The sequence below is a fragment of the Crocodylus siamensis genome, chromosome 5, assembly GCF_052110815.1.
Source record: "Crocodylus siamensis isolate JL-2025a chromosome 5, ASM5211081v1, whole genome shotgun sequence".
Taxonomy (NCBI): Eukaryota; Metazoa; Chordata; order Crocodylia; family Crocodylidae; genus Crocodylus; species Crocodylus siamensis.
The window spans coordinates 198,013,518-198,032,811 of NC_143399.1; the positions used below are offsets into that span (position 1 = coordinate 198,013,518).

Sequence of the window (19,294 nt, forward strand, 5' to 3'; positions counted from 1 at the left end):
TATACAGAACTAAATTCTGGATTTTAGTGTGGTGAAGTTGGGCTTCTGAACACACAGATGAATCCAAAAATTATTCTATGAATATAGTTACATCCAGATGTCCCATAAAATGCATCAAACCCTATAATATCCTAGGCAAGAGATTTTAACATAAAATTAGGGCATCTGCTCAGCTTAAAAACTTCCTATTGTTCTATTGAGAACCTTCCAGCAGAGAAGAAATATATCCTTGAAGCACCTATCATCTAAGCACTTTATAAACATTAAGCCTCAACAGCCCTGTGAAGTACATAGATATTAAGCGACTTGTTGTTCCACAGGCCAGGAACAGAAGTGGCAACTCATTCCCAGAGTGCAACCACCATTGGCAGCAGCTCCCCAAATAGAGGGAACCTCACATCCTGCGCAGCAATGATCCAAACTGCTGCATCTCAGATCATTACTGAAACGTATCATAAGCTCAGATGCGAACAAGACCATACCCAGTTTACTATCAGCTGCTACATGGGATGAATTCCTTGTACTTTGTTAGAACACAATAGCAGGCATTAAAAGACCTGGGAGCATTTAAGGAAAAGCAGAGCTATGCCAGGCTTCACACAGAAGCCCTGTGTTTCAAAGCGCTACACTATTTTGGACCCAGGCTTCTCTTCTGCGCAGAAAAGCAGTGCTCTGCAATATTGCATCATACCACCTTGCAGCAGGGGCAACAGCTAAGTAACACTCTTCTAGGTGTTACTTCTAGGTGCCCAAAAACTTGGGCATATTGCAGGAAGATGCAAGCAGCTGAGGGTCTGTCAAAGAGACAATAGGTTAGAGAGGTCGTAAAGTGGGGAAAAAAGGGATATTTCCAGGTGAAAAAGGAGGGTTAAGAGTCAGCTGTGCATCTCAGAGTGCCAGATCTGCACCCTTACCCCCAAAGGTAGGTGTTAAAAAGGTTGAATAGGCATTACAGGACAGCGTGGTTCTGGAAGGACAGGGTCAGGGAGGAGCTCGCATCTGGATTAGAACATATTTTGGCTTCCTCCAAGGGGGAAAAAATAGCACACTGGAGCAAGACGAGTAAGAGCAACCACACATTCTCCAACTTTGTCCACCAAAATCAAGTTGGACTAAATTTAGACTGGCTGACCTGCTCCACCGGGCTTTAAACTAAGCCCATTGGAGGACAGGGGGACTACCGCCACTGCTGGCCTGCTGAGCAACCCTTGCAAAGCCAGCAGGCCAAGGCACTTAAGGGAGCCCACCCCTGCCCCAGGCCTGGTACAATCTGTGGGCAAGGCAAGAGCCCCCAAGGGGACACTTGCCTGCCTGTACACAAATGCCAGGAGCTTGGGGAACAAGCAGGAGGAGCTCGCCCTCCTGCTCAGTGCAAGTAATAATGATGTCATAGGGATAACAGAGACCTGGTGGGACTCCACCCATGACTGGACCACGGGTATTGAATGGCTTTACCCTGTACAGGAGGGATCATGTAGATAAAAGGGGCGGGGGTGTAGCTCTCTACGTCAAGGAAAGCTACACATCCCTGCAAGCTGATGACCCTCTGGGTTAAAATCTCTGGGGAACATGGCACAGGGGACACAACGGTGGGGGTCTACTACAGACCTCCCACTCAAAGTCCTGAGCTTGACCAGGACTTCGCCCAGGAACTGGCTGAGGCCGCATGCTCCAGGCCCATGGTTGTCATGGGTGACTTCAAATTACCCGGACAGATCGTGGGAGGATCACTCAGCAAAATCCGAGCGGTTGCAAAGCTTTCTCTTGTGCGTAGATAACCTCTACTTGACTCAAGAAGTCTATGGGCCAACGAGAGGCAAACTGCTGCTCGACCTGGTACTGGCTACTGGGGATGACCTAATCAGTGACCTAGTGATCGATGGGAAGCTGGATGACAGTGACCATGAGCTGATCACCTTCATCATCCGCCGTAAAGCTGGCAAGTCAGTCAGCAACACAGAAGTCCTTGACTTCAGGAAAGCCGACTTTGACAAGCTCAGGAGTCTCGTCAGTCAGGCCCTAAGGGACCATGACCCCAGGGGAAAGGGGGTTCAAGAAAAGTGGTTGCTCCTCAAGGGAGCGATCCTCAATGCACAAGCTAAGTCTATTCCATCTTGGAGGAAAGGCACCAAGAGGACACAGCAGCCCCCCTGGCTCTCCAGGGACCTAGCAGACCTCCTGAGGCTAAAAAGAAAGGCTTACAAAGGATGGAGGATGGGATTCACCTCCAAGGAGGATTATTCTGCACTGGTCCAGTCCTGCAGGGAGCAAACCAGGAAAGCTGCAACTGAACTTCAACTAGCTTTGAGCATCAGGGACAATAAAAAGTCCTTTTTCAGGTATGTGGGGAGCCGGAGGAAAAGCAAGGGCAACATTGGACCCCTGCTGAACCAGATGGGGCAACTGACAACTGACACCCAGGAAAAAGCCAACCTATTAAATGAGTACTTTGCATCAGTCTTTCATCAGTCCCATGGGATGCCCATGCCCACTATGGCACAGAAGTCTGGTTGAGGGAGATCCCCTGCCCTCCATTAATGCTAACCTCGTGAAGGAACACCTTGAGAGGCTGCATACCTTCAAGTCAGCCGGCCCTGACAATCTACACCTCAGAGTACTCAAGGAGCTGGCGAGCGTCATAGCCCAGCCCCTGGCACGGATCTTTGAGAACTCCTGGTGCTCTGGTGTAGTGCCTGAAGACTAGAAGAAGGCCAATGTGGAGCTATCTTCAAGAAAGGGAGGAAAGTGGATCTGGCTAACTATAGGCCTATCAGCCTGACTTCTATCCTGGGAAAGATCTTAGAAAAGCTTATTAAAGAGGCCATCCTTAACGGACTGGCCAACACCAACATCCTAAGGAAGAGCCAGCACAGGTTTCTTGCGGGTAGGTCTTGCTTGACCAATCTCATTTCCTTCTATGACCAGGTGACAAGGGAGAAGAGATTGATGTCATATATCCTGACTTCAAAAAAGCCTTCAATCTGGTGTCCCATGATCACCTCTTGACAAAACTGGCCATTTGTGGCCTTGGGTCCACCACAATCCACTGCCTGGGAAACTGGCTCTGTGGTCAGACCCAGAGGGTTGTAATTGATGGAAGCTTACTCGTTGTGGTGTCCTGTGACCAGTGGGGTCCCCCAAGGCTCTGTCCTTGGACCCATACTGTTCAATGTCCACATCATTAATGATGTTGGAGTCAGGAGCGGACTGGCCAAGTTCGCCGATGACACCAAACTTTGGGGCAAAGCATCCATGCCAGAAGACAGGAGGGTGATCCAGGCTGACCTGGACAGGCTCAGAAAATGGGTGGATGAGAACCTGATGGTGTTTAACACCAAAAAATGCAAGGTTCTCCACCTTGGAAGGAAAAACCTGTGGCATCCTTATAGGCTCGGCAGTGCTACGCTGGCTAGCACTATGGAAAAAAGACTTGGGGGTCATGATTGACCACAAGATGAACATGAGCCTGCAATGCGATGCTGTGGCTAGTAAAGTGACCAAAACACTGGCTTACATCCATAGATGCTTCTCAAGCAAATCCCGGGACGTCATTCTCCCCTTGTACTCGGCCTTGGTGAGGCCGCAGCTGGAGTACTGTGTCTAGTTTTAAGGCTCCACAATTCAAAAAGGATGTGGAGAAGCTTGAGAGTCCAGAGGAGAGCCACGCACACGATCAGAGGTCAGGAAAGCAGACCTTACAATGACAGGCTGAGAGCTATGGGGCTCTTTAGCCTGGAAAAGGACAGGCTCAGGGGCGATCTGATGGCCACCTATAAATTTATCAGGGGTGACAACCAGGATCTGGGAGAAAGTTTGTTCACCTGAGTGCCCCATGGGATGACAAGGTCAAACGGTCATAAACTCCTGCAAGACCGTTTCAGGCTGGACATAAGGAAGAATTTCTTTACTGTCCGAGCCCCCAAGGTCTGGAACAGTCTGCCATCAGAGGTGGTTTGAGCACCTGCATTGAACACCTTCAAGAGTAAACTGGATGCTTATCTTGCTGGGATCCTATGACCCCAGTTGACTTCCTGCCCTTTGGGTGGGGGGCTGAACTCGATCTTCCGAGGTCCCTTCCAGCTCCAATGTCTATGAAATCTACAAATGTCTCCCAAGAACAGTTCTGAATTTCTGGAGAAAAGCCACACTAAAAGGTTCAAGATACCTGCAACCCTTTTCTTTAAGAAATCAGCTCACCTTATCTAATAAAGGATCATGGTATTCCCCCACTAGCCTCAACCAAACCTCTTTCCACCCCTAACACTGCTGTCATGACCAGCTCACAAAGATTATGTAAAGTCACAAATTATTTTGGGCAGCTCTATCCACCAGCTAGGGAACAATTCAGCATGGTCTTATACATCAATACTGCACATCTTTTAGACCCAGTGCACAATAAACCTGTTATTTTATGACAGCCTGGGGGTTATAAGCCAATAAAGCTGCTGTTTAGTAGTTTTGTCCACCTCATGCAAAAGGCCTAAAAATCATTATCAGAGCTATCAATTTGAAAGGAATCATTTTTGTTGTACACTGAAATTATGTATTCAAATGGGCAGGGAGCATTCCTAGCACACGGACTGCACTATGAATGACAGTATGGAGATAAATATTTCTGAAGAAAAACTGCCTTGAGAACTCAGATCTAAAACATGGGACCCCAGAAATGTGGCATTTTCCACATTTTCCAATAGCTGGGTTTCCCTTTGCTATTGGAAGCCATTGCAGCCACACATCAAGCAATGCCCACATTTCCTTTGCTCAGGATGGATAAGAAAGTTACCTGCAATCTGCACCGAGCCATCTTCTCCAAGAAGAATATTTCCTGCTTTCACATCCCTGCAGGAAAACAAAGCAACAGTCAGTGCTATTTGTTCATCTTCCCTCCTGCCAGCCACAGAAGAATGCATTGATGCACTTTTACTGTTTTCCCCCTGAAGCACCAGGTTTTACCATGTTGTTTCTTCATGCTTTCAACTACGCAGACACTATATAGATTTAATAGCTATTGTCATAATGTCAGTATGTGATGCACATTCATGTTTTTATACCCTTCATTGCTAGAAAGGCTTGGGACAGAACATTATACCCCAGACAGCTTTGTGTAAAGGGTTTCCCCCTTCACCACAGAGAGATGCTAATCAGAAAGACTTGTGGTTACAGTACTCAGATTGGGAGTCTACCATCTTTGCTGCACCATTTGCTTATTCCATTGTGCCATCATTTCCCCTTATGCTAGATGGAAATGGTACTGCTTCTTCTACGTTATCTCCCTTGCCTCTTAAGAGCCAAAGCTCCTTGGGGCAAGGACTGTCACGTCAGGTATGGCCATCTAACCAAATTAGCAAAGGAAACTTGGTGCACTTCACCTACACCAGTCCATATCCCCACTCTCATCCCGTGAAAATGGAAGCTAAAATCACCACAGCTTAGCCCACAATGAAACATAAGCCGCAGTACCACGAACTATTTCTCCACCACGTTCCTAGTCGTGACACAGGATTGGAACAGGAGTTCAGGCAAGTAGGAGATGTGTTTGGTTATCTTGTCCTTCGTGGGATCCGTTAGCATTAGGTCCTCTTGACCTTCGAAAAGGTCTGAAAGTGGCTCCAGCCCATACCCAGATAACTTCCATTTGGCCACTCCTGAGTTAGTGCTTACCAGGTTTTCAAACACCAGCCTGAGAGAGCTGGTTGACCCCAGAAAAATCACGCATCAGAACATAACTAGACAAAAGAATGCCCAGGACTGCAAATACGTTTTTAGTAACAGTCGATTGGAGTAGACAGCATCCCTTTAACAAATACATGAACAAATATTTCAAACCCTGCCAGCTCCAGGCCTGTTGCTAGTAGTGCCCATCTTGAGGCATGATATTGTTCTCAACAGCGCAAGCAGCTGAGCAAAGCAAGGTTCGAGTCCAGCCCGCCTTACCCGTCAGGGCTCCAGTACGTGCACACAGACGAATTGTATTTGTAGTAACATTAAGGTCTGCCTTTTGTGCCAAGTCAATTTTATAGCCAAATACAATTTGTACCAGTTATTTAGGCATGTTACATCTGTCACCAGACACCCCCCCACCACCACCACCACAAGCTCAGTCCTAAAAGGAAGATCCATATTCTAAAAGCCACAGATATCCACATGCTCAACACCACAAGAGCTTCAAAAGTATTAAAAGCTCAGAGGAAAAAGAAAAAAGGTGTTAAAGCCCATCTTAGCCGATTACCAAAAGGTGAGGATGAGTAATGTCGGAATATTGCAGCACATAAATGGGACTTATTGAATAAGGTGCCCTCAGGAAGCAAACTAATTGCTGATCACAGATGCTGAACTGATAGCAGGCATAAATCAGTGCTCTGGTTACACCCACACCCCCCTCCCAGACTACAGCAAGGCAATGATCTCTCATGTGTGTCTACAACCTCATTTTGACGGGCTCTCTTGACTGGCATTCAGTTCTTAGTGCCAGCCATGTGCCCCCCTCTCCAATTACGGGATGAGTTTGCATGAACAGGTGGTCACTACAGGCTGGACTGAGACCACTGGCTCCCAATACACAGCCCAAAAGGCACACACAGCAATGTAAGTATATACAAATGAGTTCTCTCAAATCCAATATAAAAAAGTAAAAAAAAAGGCCCTTTCTTGTGGAGAATGGGCATTACTCATGTACTTCTCTCCCTGTAATTACATGTGCAGACAACACAGTTGAGAAAGCAGAAGCGTAGGGGTGGGAGGGCAGGGGAGGAGCACCAGCGGGGTAAGTGCCACGTTAAACATACAGCCATGTCATTTCCCTGCCAACCCCATTAATCTATTTGTAACCCTGCAATATTTGGAATGAGGATTTTATAGATTTTCCTGCTGTGTTAGAAAAACAGACAGAAGAGTGTAAGGAACGGCCCCTTTCTGCAGTCTCTCCCTGGCAAGGCTCCTCGGGGCCTATGAAGAAGGGAGTGAAGGCACCCCGCAAACGAGTACCGTCAGAAGTACCCTCCAGGCTGAACAAAAAGGGATAGTGGTTTCCTAGCCAGAGACGATGCCTTTGTACGGTGAGAAGCGTGCTGGGCCCCACACAATAAGGTCCTGAAAGTCCTTCTGGCCTTAGCGCATAAGCAGCAACTGCTGGTCAAGTTTTGTCAGGGCCAAAACAAGTCACTTGCCACAACAAGTTGTCCCTGGCCGATCCTGCCTGGCTGCTCTGGGGCACAATGGATGTGCCTACATTGAGATCCTTCCAGCACTAATCAGCAATCAAATCGTCCTCTGCCCACTGCCTCAGACTCCCCAAACCTGGAAATGCAATGAAGCAGCCACTCGGGTGGAGGGGCTGGAGGACCGTGTCCTATACAACTAGCCTCACCACTGCAGAGACGGATTGAGAGCAGCCAGGTGATACACCCACAAAGCAGCTGCACCGCTGCATTTCTGGGTTTGGGGCATGAAAGAGAAAGAAATTAGACAGGGTGTGCTTGAGAGCAGGCACTGCAAGCATTGCTGGGGACAGGGTGCAGACACACCGAGTTGCAAGAGGTTGCAGTTGTAGTATGCCAGTGCCACGACTGTACGTTAAAGGAAGGAGGGTGGTGCAAGAAAGCTAGATGTGCCTCCATGAAACGCAGCTGCAGGAACCCTCTCTCCTCTGGACCTTGACCTCACAAAGACACGTGCAAATGAAGTCCTCTAAGCTAAAAATGACTGCTAGAAGTAAGGCTGGAAAGGACCTCAAGAGACCATCTAGTCCAACCAGGAATTGAACCTGTAACCTTAGCGTTATTAGCACTGCACTTTAAACCAAGCTCAAAACCTGGCAACATGCTGAGCATTTTTCTAGCTAAGTTTGGCCCACCGCTATGCAACAGGCAAAGCTTTCTAGCATTTACCCCTTGGCCACACTGCATCAGTGCTAACTTAACCCACTCAGTAAAATCTGCTGACCGCTCAGTGAAGTGCTAGAGATAACACTTGGCTGACACCCATGAAGCGTAGCCAGCTAAAGGGAGAAACGTTGACCGTCATATGCTGCATTATTTGAAAACTAGCTAAGTTCCTGTTTACACTAACAATTGGCCAATAAACTCCATGAAGACTTCAGAGATTGCCAAACAGCCCCACCCTTGCCAGGATATGATGCACTTTAAATGCATGCAGGAGAAATAGGCAGACAAGGTTTCATTGTTTCATAGTTTCTAGGGTCGGAAGGGACCTGAGCAGATCATCTAGTCCGACCCCCTGCCATGGCAGGAAAGAGTACTGGGGTCAAATGACCCCAGCAAGGTGTATATCTAGCCTCCTCTTAAAGACCCCCAGGGTTGGAGCCAGCACCACTTCTCTTGGAAGTTGGTTCCAGATCTTAGCCGCCCTGACCGTGAAGCAGCACCTCCTGATATCTAACCTAAACCTACCCTCTGCCAGCTTGTGACCGTTATTCCTGGTCGCTCCTGGCGGTGCTTGGGGGAACAGGGACTCCCCCAATGCCTGCTGGTCCCCCCTGACTAGTTCATAACAGGCCACAAGATCCCCCCTCAGCCTTCTCTTGTGGAGGCTGAACAGGTTCAGGTCCTGTAGCCTCTCCTCATAGGGCCTGCCCTGCTGTCCCCTGATCATGCAAGTGGCCTCCTCTGGACCCTCTCCATGCTGGCCACATCCCTCCTGAAGTGTGGCGCCCAGAACTGGACGCAGTCCTCCAGCTGCGGCCTGACCAGTGCGGCATAGAGGGGGAGGGTCACCTCCTTGGACCTGCTCGAGATGCATCTGTGGATGCAGGACAAGGTGCGGTTGGCCTTCCTAGCTGCCTCCCCACACTGTCGGCCCATGTTCATCTTGGAGTCAATGATGACCCCCAGATCCCTTTCTGCCTCCGTGCTGACAAGAGGGGAGTTCCCTAACCTGTAGGTATGGTGCCAGTTGTTCCTCCCCGGGTGCATCACCTTGCACTTGTCTGTGTTGAAACCCATCCTATTCTTGTCCACCCACCCTTGTAACCTGTCTAGGTCTGTTTGTAGCCTGTTGCATCCTTCTAGTGTGCCCACGTCCCCCCACATCTTAGTGTCATCAGCAAATTTGAACAGGGGGCTTTTTACCCCCTCATCCAAATAGCTGATGAAGATGTTGAACAGCGCGGGCCTGAGGACTGAGCCCTGGGGGACCCCGCTGCCCACATCCCTCCAGGTCGAGAATGACCCATCCACTACCACCCTCTGGGTGCAGCCCTCCAACCAGTTGGCAACACATTTGACTGTGTGGGTGTCCACACCACAGCCCCCCAGTTTCTTAATTAGAACGGGGTGAGAGACAGTGTCGAAAGCCTTCCCGAAGTCCAGGAAGACTATGTCCACTGCTACCCCTGCATCTAATGATCTGGTGATCTGATCGTAAAAAGGCCACCAGGTTGGTCTGACAGGACCTGCCACTGATGAACCCGTGTTGGCTGCCCCTAAGCATGCAGTCCCTGCTGGCCCCTCCTGGATGTGTGCCAGAATAATTTTCTCGAACAGCTTGCCTAGGATCAAGGTAAGACTAACTAGCCTATAGTTTCCCGGGTCCTCCTTCCTGCCTTTTTTGAAGATGGGAACCACGTTGGCCCTCTTCCAGTCCTCCGGCACCACTCCAGAGCACCATGAGTGCTCATAAAGCCATGCCAGGGGTCCTGCAGTGACCTTGGCCAATTCCTTTAGAACTCTAGGGTGGAGATCGCCCGGACCGGCATATCTGAATACGTCCAGCCCCTCCAGAAGCTCTCTAACTAAATCCTCGCTAACCCTTGGCCCAGGTGTGCCTCCCCCGGGGCCCAAAGGGGGCCCAGCAGGGAGGTGGCTGTTCTGGCCCTACTTAGGAAGACAGAGGCAAAGAAATCATTAAGCATGTTAGCTCTGTCATCTGGTGTGACGACCAGATCTCCCAGGTTCTTCGGGTGAATCTGATATCTTTTATTAGACTAACTTAAATAGTTGGAAAAAAAATTTTTAGCAAGCTTTCGGGTTCAAAAACCCTTTGCCAGTCTGAGGAAGTCTCTGCAGTTGGTGTGTGCTCTTCCTGGATGTCAGCATAAAAATCTCACTACTCCTTGAATCCTCTGTCAAGGCGAATCTTTGTTTCCGAATTCGTCTTGTCAAGGTTAGGACAGATGCTTATTAAAACATCCATTAAAAAGTTAATACTATCTTACACAAGATTAACACAGAATTTATGTCTACAATTAAAAAAATACCCACCGGACAAACTATAAGCACCGCTGAAAATGCAAATCAAATCTGAGAATTAAAAATCACAGCTTGACATGGCATTTCTTCCCCATGACAAATGTTATAAGAAGGCTATTACTCATCCCAGTGGGGTATACTCCACCCTGATAGCTGCAAACATGGCTCAGAGGCAAGCTATTCTTGACCCTTGCTTCCGTTGCGATTTTACTGTACTACAGAAGTCGTCACCCATCTTTGTATCTTCATTGCTATATGGCAGGGCAAGTTCATTGAAACATCCTCAGAGCCGTCTTCTGCCTGACTTTAGATCTACATGACTAAACTACCTCTCAGAACTATTATACCACCACATTCCTGAAGCATCAGAGCTCTCTGAATTAGCGCAGCAATTCACTTAAGTGGGGATTATAATTATTTTCAAATCAGACCTTTAATTTTAAAGGCAAACCAGCAGAATGAGAAATAATCACTCCAGGGTCCTCCTGTGTACACGCAGCTCCTGAGCTGGACGAGTGCAGGCGCTGACTGCCGAGGACTTCAGTGCTCCGCGATATGGCTATTGCCAAGTATAATAATTGAAAGGCACTTCCTATTAACACACTAATAGCCATACCCTGCACTAATAAATTCTTCACTGTTTATCCAGTCCAGGGTACAGCTAGTACCTTGGAAACAGGTAGTGCCTCCAAGTTATAATGAGATCAGTAATTATTCACATTGTAAATACAAAACACAGAGCTCAAAGCAAACAATTTACTTGTCAATTGAGGTAAAAGAAGCTGACGGTCCCTTCTCCACCAGCCCCCATCTCACTCCCTCCCTGGCATCCAAGAGCTCATTTCCAAAAATAAAGGGCGATATTTTTCTTTGCATTGTGTTTTGTGTCGTAATCAGGAGGAGAGCCTGGGTCCTCTCCAGGTTTTCTTCCCTGTTATGCTTCAGAAGCTTTTCCAAGGGAGAACAGAAGGGTAGGCAGTGTCCCCTGCATTAATCACAGCTGATATGATGAGGTAAGTAAGGAGAAAGCTAAGGCTTTGTCCACACTACCTGCCCTGCACTTTCAGGTTGAGGGTCACCTCTCCTGGTCCTGCCCATCTAGTCCAACTTGCATGAGCCAAACTAGGGAACAAAATGGAGAAGAAGTGACACCAGGGGCACTGTGGGGACAGAGGGAGCCGAGAGCAGCAGCGGAGATGCGCCAGAGAAGCCTTCCTGCCTTCTTTCTAGGTTTGACATGTGCACAGGAAAGCAGAAGAGCAGGTGTGTAAGACAGGAATCCTCCCCAAGGAGCCCTGGGGTATAGTGTAGACAAATTGCAGCAAGGGAAGTTTAGGTTAGATGTTAGGAAGTACTTTTTCACTAGGAGGGGAGTAAAACACTGGAACAGGTTATCCAGAGAGGTGGTGGAAGCTCTATCCTTGGAGGTTTTTAAGTCCTCGGTAGACAAAGCCTTGGCTGGGATGATCTAGATGGGGACTGTCCTCCTTTAAGCAGGGGACTGGGCTAGATATGACCTCAAGAGATCCCTTCCAGCCCTCATTTTATATGATTCTATGCCCTTAAATACAAAGCAGTAGCCAGCTAGTCCCACAAAGCACGGAGTTGCTTCAAAGTAAACAGAGTCCCAGGTGACCTGAGCACAGGGTGTGCAGGAACTTGCCTCCTGCATTCCCCACAGGTTTGCCTTCCCAGGGTCACTCAGTCCTACACAGTTATGTGTATTATTGCAATGCCTGCAGGCCACAATACGCTAGGTGCTGTACAAAGAGAGGACCTCTGGCACCACAGCCCAAGTCAGCGGCTCTCAACCTTTTTATAGACCCCAGCCCCACGCCACTCCATTTCACAACCTAATTTATTACAGTGCTTTTCTCTCTGCACAGGAACTCAGTGAGCACTTACCTCCGCGCATCCTGGGGCACCCTTAAAAGGATCTCATGGATTCCTAAGGCAGCGGGGTACCCAGCTGGTGATCACTGGTCTAAGCATAAGACAACAGCAGACAGAGGCCTCATGAGAGACCACTGAGACAACGCTGTTTGGCTGTGACCTCTGTGCTGCACAAGTGCTTGAATTTTGCTAGGCAAAATCCCACTTCTCGATACAGGTTCCCCTCCAACCCCCTTCCCCCCCCCAATGTTATCATAAAGGATCAGTCACAAACAGCTTATGCTTCCTCTGCTGCAAAGCAGGCTTTGCTCCACCTTAACTCCCTAGTGAAACGTCTTTCAGATAAAGCTGGAATGCTCCCTGCTGGTTTATTGCTTCCAGAAAACTGGCCAGGATCATGGGCTGAGAGTGCTTAAGAGCGATGAAGTTCCTACTCACCCTCCTTGCCCAGCAACAGCATGTTCCCAGACCAGAGGACACCAGGCCACCAACAGCTCCTAAAAATCAAGGATCATGCTGCAAAAGCCCCATTTGCCTGTAACCTGAAACATGAAAGTCTACGGGCGAGGCATTAGCAAGAAATGTAAAACAGTATAACAAACAAACAAACAAACAAACAAAGTAGTTTAAACATACTCAGCTCTTAGTTAAGGAGCAATTGTCTTTGGGAACTAAAAAGAATTAATCTTGCCTGTATTTGGGTGGGTCGGGAGCAAGAATTTGGGCAGGCATGACCTGGAAATCCTGAGCTAAGTCCACTAAAAATGCAGTATAAACAAGCAACCTGGATAGACAGAAGCTTATCCACAGAGGAGAATTTGTTCCTCAGTCTTCCAGGTGCATCTCAAGCAACATCCCAAGGCTTTTGTAATCTACCATGGAGGTAACACAAACTCAGTTTGCTTCCTTCGAATCGCGGGAACTCTAGTTGCGTGCTGCCCGTCTGCCCAAAATGCTCTCTAAGCCTTTAGGATGCAGGACCGGCCATCAACACAGCCTTGAGCCAACTGGCCCACGAAGCATGATTTACATCAGCTGTAACAATCATTTTTCCCTGGCTGACCTCTCGGGTGCATAATTTGGCATGGGGAAGGCACAGTTAACCCTGCCAAGTTTTATTTTTTAAAAAGGTGCAATAAGATACAAGGAGTATTATTTTCTTCTAATGGTAATAAATACCTTCAAAAAACACTTGCATTGAATAAAACCAACTGCGGTAGTTAACACTATTCCAAGCAATTCACCAACTGCTGCCAGTACAACATTTCTATCCGCAGTTAATTAAAAGTATGCAAAGCAATTTGCCTGTGTTGCACAACAGAACAAGTTATTCTCTGTCCCTGCTACCACGCAAACATTCATCTTGTTCCAATATTATGTTTTCCCCTGTATTACCTCTTTTGCCTTTAGCCTCAAAAGCCAAGAGAGAGAGTCTGGTTATAGGCAGCAAGGGTCCAGTGTTTGAGATGCAACTACTGTTTGCAAAGTAGGCTTATGCTGTACAAACCATACAGAGGAATACGGTTTGGCCATAGGAAGGGACTTGGATTAGTACATTGTGAGTTCATATTAGGGGTGCACCGATAAAGATTTTCTTGGCATTTTCTTGAGGCAGGGGCTATGGACACTGCCCCCACAAGGCTAGTGCATGGTACCTGGAGCTGGGGCAGGGAGCGGGACAGAGCCATGGGCAGCTTGTCTGGGGATCAGCAAACCGGCGCTTAAAAATGGCAGTAGGCACACTTGAACTAAAATTCATTAAATGAGTTTTAGTTCAAGTGTCACCACCACCATTTTTAAGTGCAGGGATGCTTTTAAGTGGACCAGAGCCGAGCAGGGGCAAGGGTGGACATAGACTGCCTGCTATGGGCTCAGGGCTCTCCACTCTGCTGCTTTTGCCCCAGGAGCCATGCACTAGCCGTGCAGCCCCTGCCCACCTGGTAGTGGGAGGCACAACTTGCCACCCAGACTCCTACTGGGCAGGAGGGGGGCTCCTGGGGCAAAGGCAACAGAGCGGAGAGGCCCAAGGCCACAGCAGGCAGCCCGCATCTACCCATTGCACAAATTGGCGGAGAGGGGGCACATGCCCCCCATGCCTCCCCAGGGAGTGTGCACAGTGGCAGGAACTCCCCCCAACGCCCCCTGGACAAGCTGCCCATGGCTCGGTCCCATGCACGGCCCTGGCTGGCCCCAGCCGCTACCCCACTCCCTCCATCACCATGGGGACCATAATCTGATTTTCTGAACATTAGTCATATGATTGCAATGAAACGCTTAAAAAAAAGAAAAAAGAAAAACAAGGCCCATGCACAACCCAAGGGGTTAAAATTCAGAAAACAGAAAACACTCCAGATGGATCATGAAGGAGCACCATGGTCAGTCGTCTTGTGGCTCAGTGGGTTGGTTGCCAAGTTAGTTAATAGGCAGGTTGTGAGCCCAAAACTGGGTGCAAGCCTCAGTTTCAGTCTGAAAGTGCAGCTTCAGTGGGCTCCAGAAACTTCACTCAAGTCGCAGAAAGAGAAGTTTAGATTAAGGAAAAAACCTCACAAGAAGGGCACTGGAACAAACTACCCAGAGAGGTGGTAGACTCTCTATCCTTGGAGCTGTTTAAGACCTGGCTAGGCAAAGCCTTGGCTGGGATGATCTAGTTGGGGCTGGTCCTGCTTTCAGGAGGCGGTTGGACTAGATGCAACCTCCTGAGGTCTCTTCCAACCTTCATTTTCTATGATTTTCTGAACATTAGAAACTGCTTAGAGAAGCAAATTCTTTTCAAATCTGCTGAACATCCTCCTAAAACAAGCAGTTAGGGAGAACTAGTTAAAGTAAATCTCAGACAGGCAAGGTTGCAGAAGACTGGGAAAAGGACAGACATTATGCCTTAGAAAAGGGAGAAAAGGAAGAAGTAGGGAACAGCACCTCAGTCAGGCTGCCCTCAGTTCCTGGAAAGATACTGAGCAATCTTGGAAAATGATGCAGTAGTAAATTATAGCCAACAGATCTGTCAATGACAAGAAATATCAAATCAATTTAATTTCCTTCTATGACAGGCAACAAGCTTCAGGGATAGAAATGAAATGAAACCATAGATGCGATGTGTCTGAATATTGGTAAAGTTGCTGATGCTCTCTCCCATGACGTTCTGGTAAGCAAATTAGCAAAATGCAGTCTGGAGAAAACCACTGGAAAAAGGAATACACAACCAACTGGAAAACCACACTCAAAAAGTAATTATTAATGTTTCCCCCCTCAGATGTATCAATGATGTTCCACATTTGTCCTGATCCTGTAGTAATCAATATGCTCATTAATGGACTTGACCAATATAATCAAGAGCACACTTATTCAATTTGCAGATATCACATTTCCCTGAATCCAAGACAACCCTGCATTTAGGATGACCCCCCAATAATTAGATTCTAGGCATGGATAAATTCATAAATTTGTTATAAGTTTATCCATGCCTAGCATTTAATTATTGGAGGCTCATTTTAAATCTGTCCCCCTCACTGCTGCAGCAGGGAAGACAGTAATGAGGCGGTAGGCAGTAACAAGGGAGCAGGCACTAGGATCAAGAAGCTTGATTCTTACCCCTTGCTCCCCTGCCCCTTGCTTCCTGTCACCTGCCTTCCAACTTACCCCCTCCTGCTGCCCGTTCCCCTACAATCTTCTTTCCTCCCATCTCCCCCAGTGTAGTTGGGGCTGGAGCTGTCATGCCCTTGCTTCCAAGACAAGGGGCTTCTCCCCCGTTCCCAGTGTTATAGGCAGGGGGGAACTTTCTCTGGGAATTGAGTAAGTACAGTAATACCACTGGGGAGGGGTTAGGTTATAAAGTACTTTGGAGGACAGGATTAGAAATCAAAATGGATCTCGACAAATGGGTGAAGTGGTCTGAAAGAGCATGAAATACTTTATTACAAAAAGAGCAAAGTACTACATCATGCTTCAAGAAACATGAGCCAAATGGAGACAAAGCCCAGAGAAAAAGCAACAAAAACATTCAAAGACCTAGTAAACCTTTCCTTAAGGATAAGGAAAGGCGAAAAACATTGGGCTGTTTAGTCTAAAGAAGGAGACTAAGGGGAGACATAACAGGCATCTAAAATGTCAAAGGTTACTACAAGGAGTAATGTTCTAAACTGTTCTCTATACGCTCTGGGGATAGGGCAAGAAATAAAGGGCTGCAACAAGGAAGATTAGAGTTGTAAGTAAGGGAAAAAAGGCTTGTTAACAATTAAGCACTGAAACAGATTATCTAGGGATGTTGGGGAATCTCCAACATTGTTTAAAAGCAGGTTAGACTAGTATCTGTCAGGAACGGTTTAGGCATAGTTGATCCTACCTGGGGGATACAGGGATAGACTACACCTCTCAAGATCCCATTCAGCCCTTTTTCCTACTAGTTTCAGTCTGTTACACAAGCACATAAGAGTAGGGTTTGAATTACGCTTTGACTCATGGAGGGGGCCTGCAAAAAATAAAATAAAATAAAAAAAAAATTTAAACAGTTCACTGGAAGGAGCAATCTGACTGGAGACTCCCCTACTCCCCGTTACAATGTTTAAATCTTACAATGGGGCTCTTGTCTCTTATGGGGGGGCTTATCCCCCCAAAGCTCCCCTGTAATTCGCACCCTGTATAAGAGTCTAAACATACCGGAAAGACTTTTCAACTTGCAACAAAGCAGGCCCTGTAAACAAACAAAACATTTTTCTTCCTCCCACCCCAGATCACAGTAGGTACGGAGAGAAGAGACTTGTCAGAGGCCATTCTCAAGCCTACCCTCCCTGCAAAGGCAGGCTCTAATCCCAGAAAGAGGGAACACAAGAAATTAAATCTGTTATTATGGTTTATTTTAGCTGAAATACAAAGCCTCCTTCAGTGGATCCATGCTGGGTTATGCAACTGTTTTCGCTCTCATACTTTACCAAGAGTTTGGATACTATCACAGTCAACTCTATTAAGTGCACAATTTCAGTACAGGAGGCTTTTCAGTCTACCAGACTGCTGAGAATAATGGACAGATGTTATAGAAATCTGAAAAAGCAAAAGAAGATTGGAAAGTGGCTGTTGGTTATTATATCTAAAATGATACAAGAGTCTCAAGTCACAATTTCTTTGCTTATTAAAAAAAAAAAAAGGAAAGAAAGAACCACCAAGCAAAAATCCTGACGCCATACCAAAAATACATCCCAAAATGTATAATAATACTACCACCTCAGGATTATTCAATTCACTCCAAGGGATAAAGATTTCCAGACTAATCTAGTAAAGGTGGTAGACACTGGACAATAATTCAAAGAGCGAATGCGTCTCCTGGCTGATATGCCAAAGGGATGCACCCAATGGCATACTGCATGAACAGTGCAAAGTGTATCAGCAACTCCAGTGCAAAGTGACTGCATGGGCTCGAGGGATAGGTCAGGGCAACAGGAAGGAGGAGGAAGACCACCACCACAATTCCACCACTCGCATTCAGGGACTTCCTGCAAAATCTAAATTCTTCCCTTTTTTATCCCCAGCTCCGATACCAACAGTTTGTGAGCTCAGAGCAAGGTGCTCCAACCCTTGACACCCCAGTTTCTCCATAAAACCGGTTACGGTATTCTCACCAAGGGCACCCAAGACATACTTGGTTGAAAAGCAGTGCTCTGTATCAGTACACAGCTGCCACTGAGATGCAGGGAGGGGAGAGGAAAGGGGGACGAACATCAGATGTTTTCATCGTTAACAGCCCACTGGAATAATCAGGCTATTTAAAATAATACGGTGTTCCCCTGGAGAGGAGAAATTTCACATCCACATACAGATGCCAGAAACAGACTGGGGATTTTCTCTGGTGTGTTCAACCATTGAATTCTTCATTTCCTGATCTCGCTTCCTCTATCATAATTTCAAAGGAGATTGAGCACAAAGCTCCTTTAACAGCTGTTACATAAATCAACAAGCAGTGCATACGGTGGAGTTGCAAGGTCTGCTCCTCACCTCCAGAGGCCCAAATATCTTTGCAAAGCGCAGCCTCAGACAGTCCGTCATAATGGATGAGAGAATCCAGGCTTGAACTTGGTCTCACTCGGCTGCTTCATGTCATCATTATTTAAGCTATGTACGTGGTCCTTCCTTCCTTCCACCTCATGTCCTTGTCCTCGTGACAAGGTATTTAGCAGAATTCACAGATATCTGACAGGACAGGATTGGCACTGTGAGCGCTTCTGCTGCGGCCTCGAACTTGCAACCCCCGGGCTGTCAACTGTGCACCTTAGTACCCCCCCCCCCAAGTATACGGTAGGATAGCTGGGATGTAGCAATAACGATGACACATTCTGCATCACTGCACTCTTATACCCTCATTTAAAAGGCTTTCCTGATGTACATGCATGTCAGATCATGCAACAGATTAGGAAGAGGAAGTAACAGGAAAAAAACCAATGAATACACAAGAAAGTCACTTCTTGGCCAAACAAAGAGAAACATCAAAATGGGAGGTGTCACAAATATGACAGAAGGAAAGTGCAAAACAGCCAGGGAAGAGATTAAAAACCAGGTGCATGAGAATAGGCAACACAAGTTCATTTTAAGAGTGATAAAATGCAGGAACAAACCACAGAGATGCGGGAGACGGAGCTGAGCAGCTGGCCCCGTTGTGTTTAAATAGGCTTGCTTCAGTTTCTTCATGTATTAAATTGCACAAAGAAAAAAATGTTATTTTTCATGTAACCAAGTAACATATGCCGCAGGAACGGGATGGAGTCAGAACTGGTAGAAGGAAATCCGGCAACCAAAGAATAACATTAGGAACAGAAACCATCCAGAATACGCAGGATCTCCTGGGACTACAGTGCCCCGATTTTGAAGACACATGTGCAATGCCATGAACCTCAGTCTCAGAGGAAGAATCAAGTAGACACCGAGCAAGTTACTTCCCTCACCTGGAAGGAGTATCGGCACTTTTCCCCCATCATTTCAGAAACCACACAGCATGTCAGACCATCAAAGCTCCTGGCTGAGATTTTTGGAAGTGCCTACTAATACAGGGCTCAGTCTGAGTTGGCTGAAGGAAATGCTCAGTCCCTGCCTTCCAAAAAAGAAACCCAGGCCTGTTTACAGCCTTGGGGGGCATCCCAGACATAATATCACCTATTGCCATTCTGTCACTTCTTGGCCACTCATGTTTTCAATACACTGCAGAGAAGAGCTGC

General features: G+C 47.2%; 1 protein-coding gene across 1 annotated transcript in view; it reads right to left on the reverse strand.

Moving 5' to 3' along the window:
* OXSR1 (oxidative stress responsive kinase 1) overlaps window positions 1–19,294 on the reverse strand; it is a 127,220-nt gene that overhangs the window by 44,381 nt on the left and 63,545 nt on the right. The window contains exon 5 of the mRNA XM_090047785.1: window positions 4,784–4,839. Within this exon, the coding sequence (XP_089903911.1) occupies window positions 4,784–4,839 (56 nt within the window). The remainder of the gene's footprint in view (window positions 1–4,783; window positions 4,840–19,294) is intronic.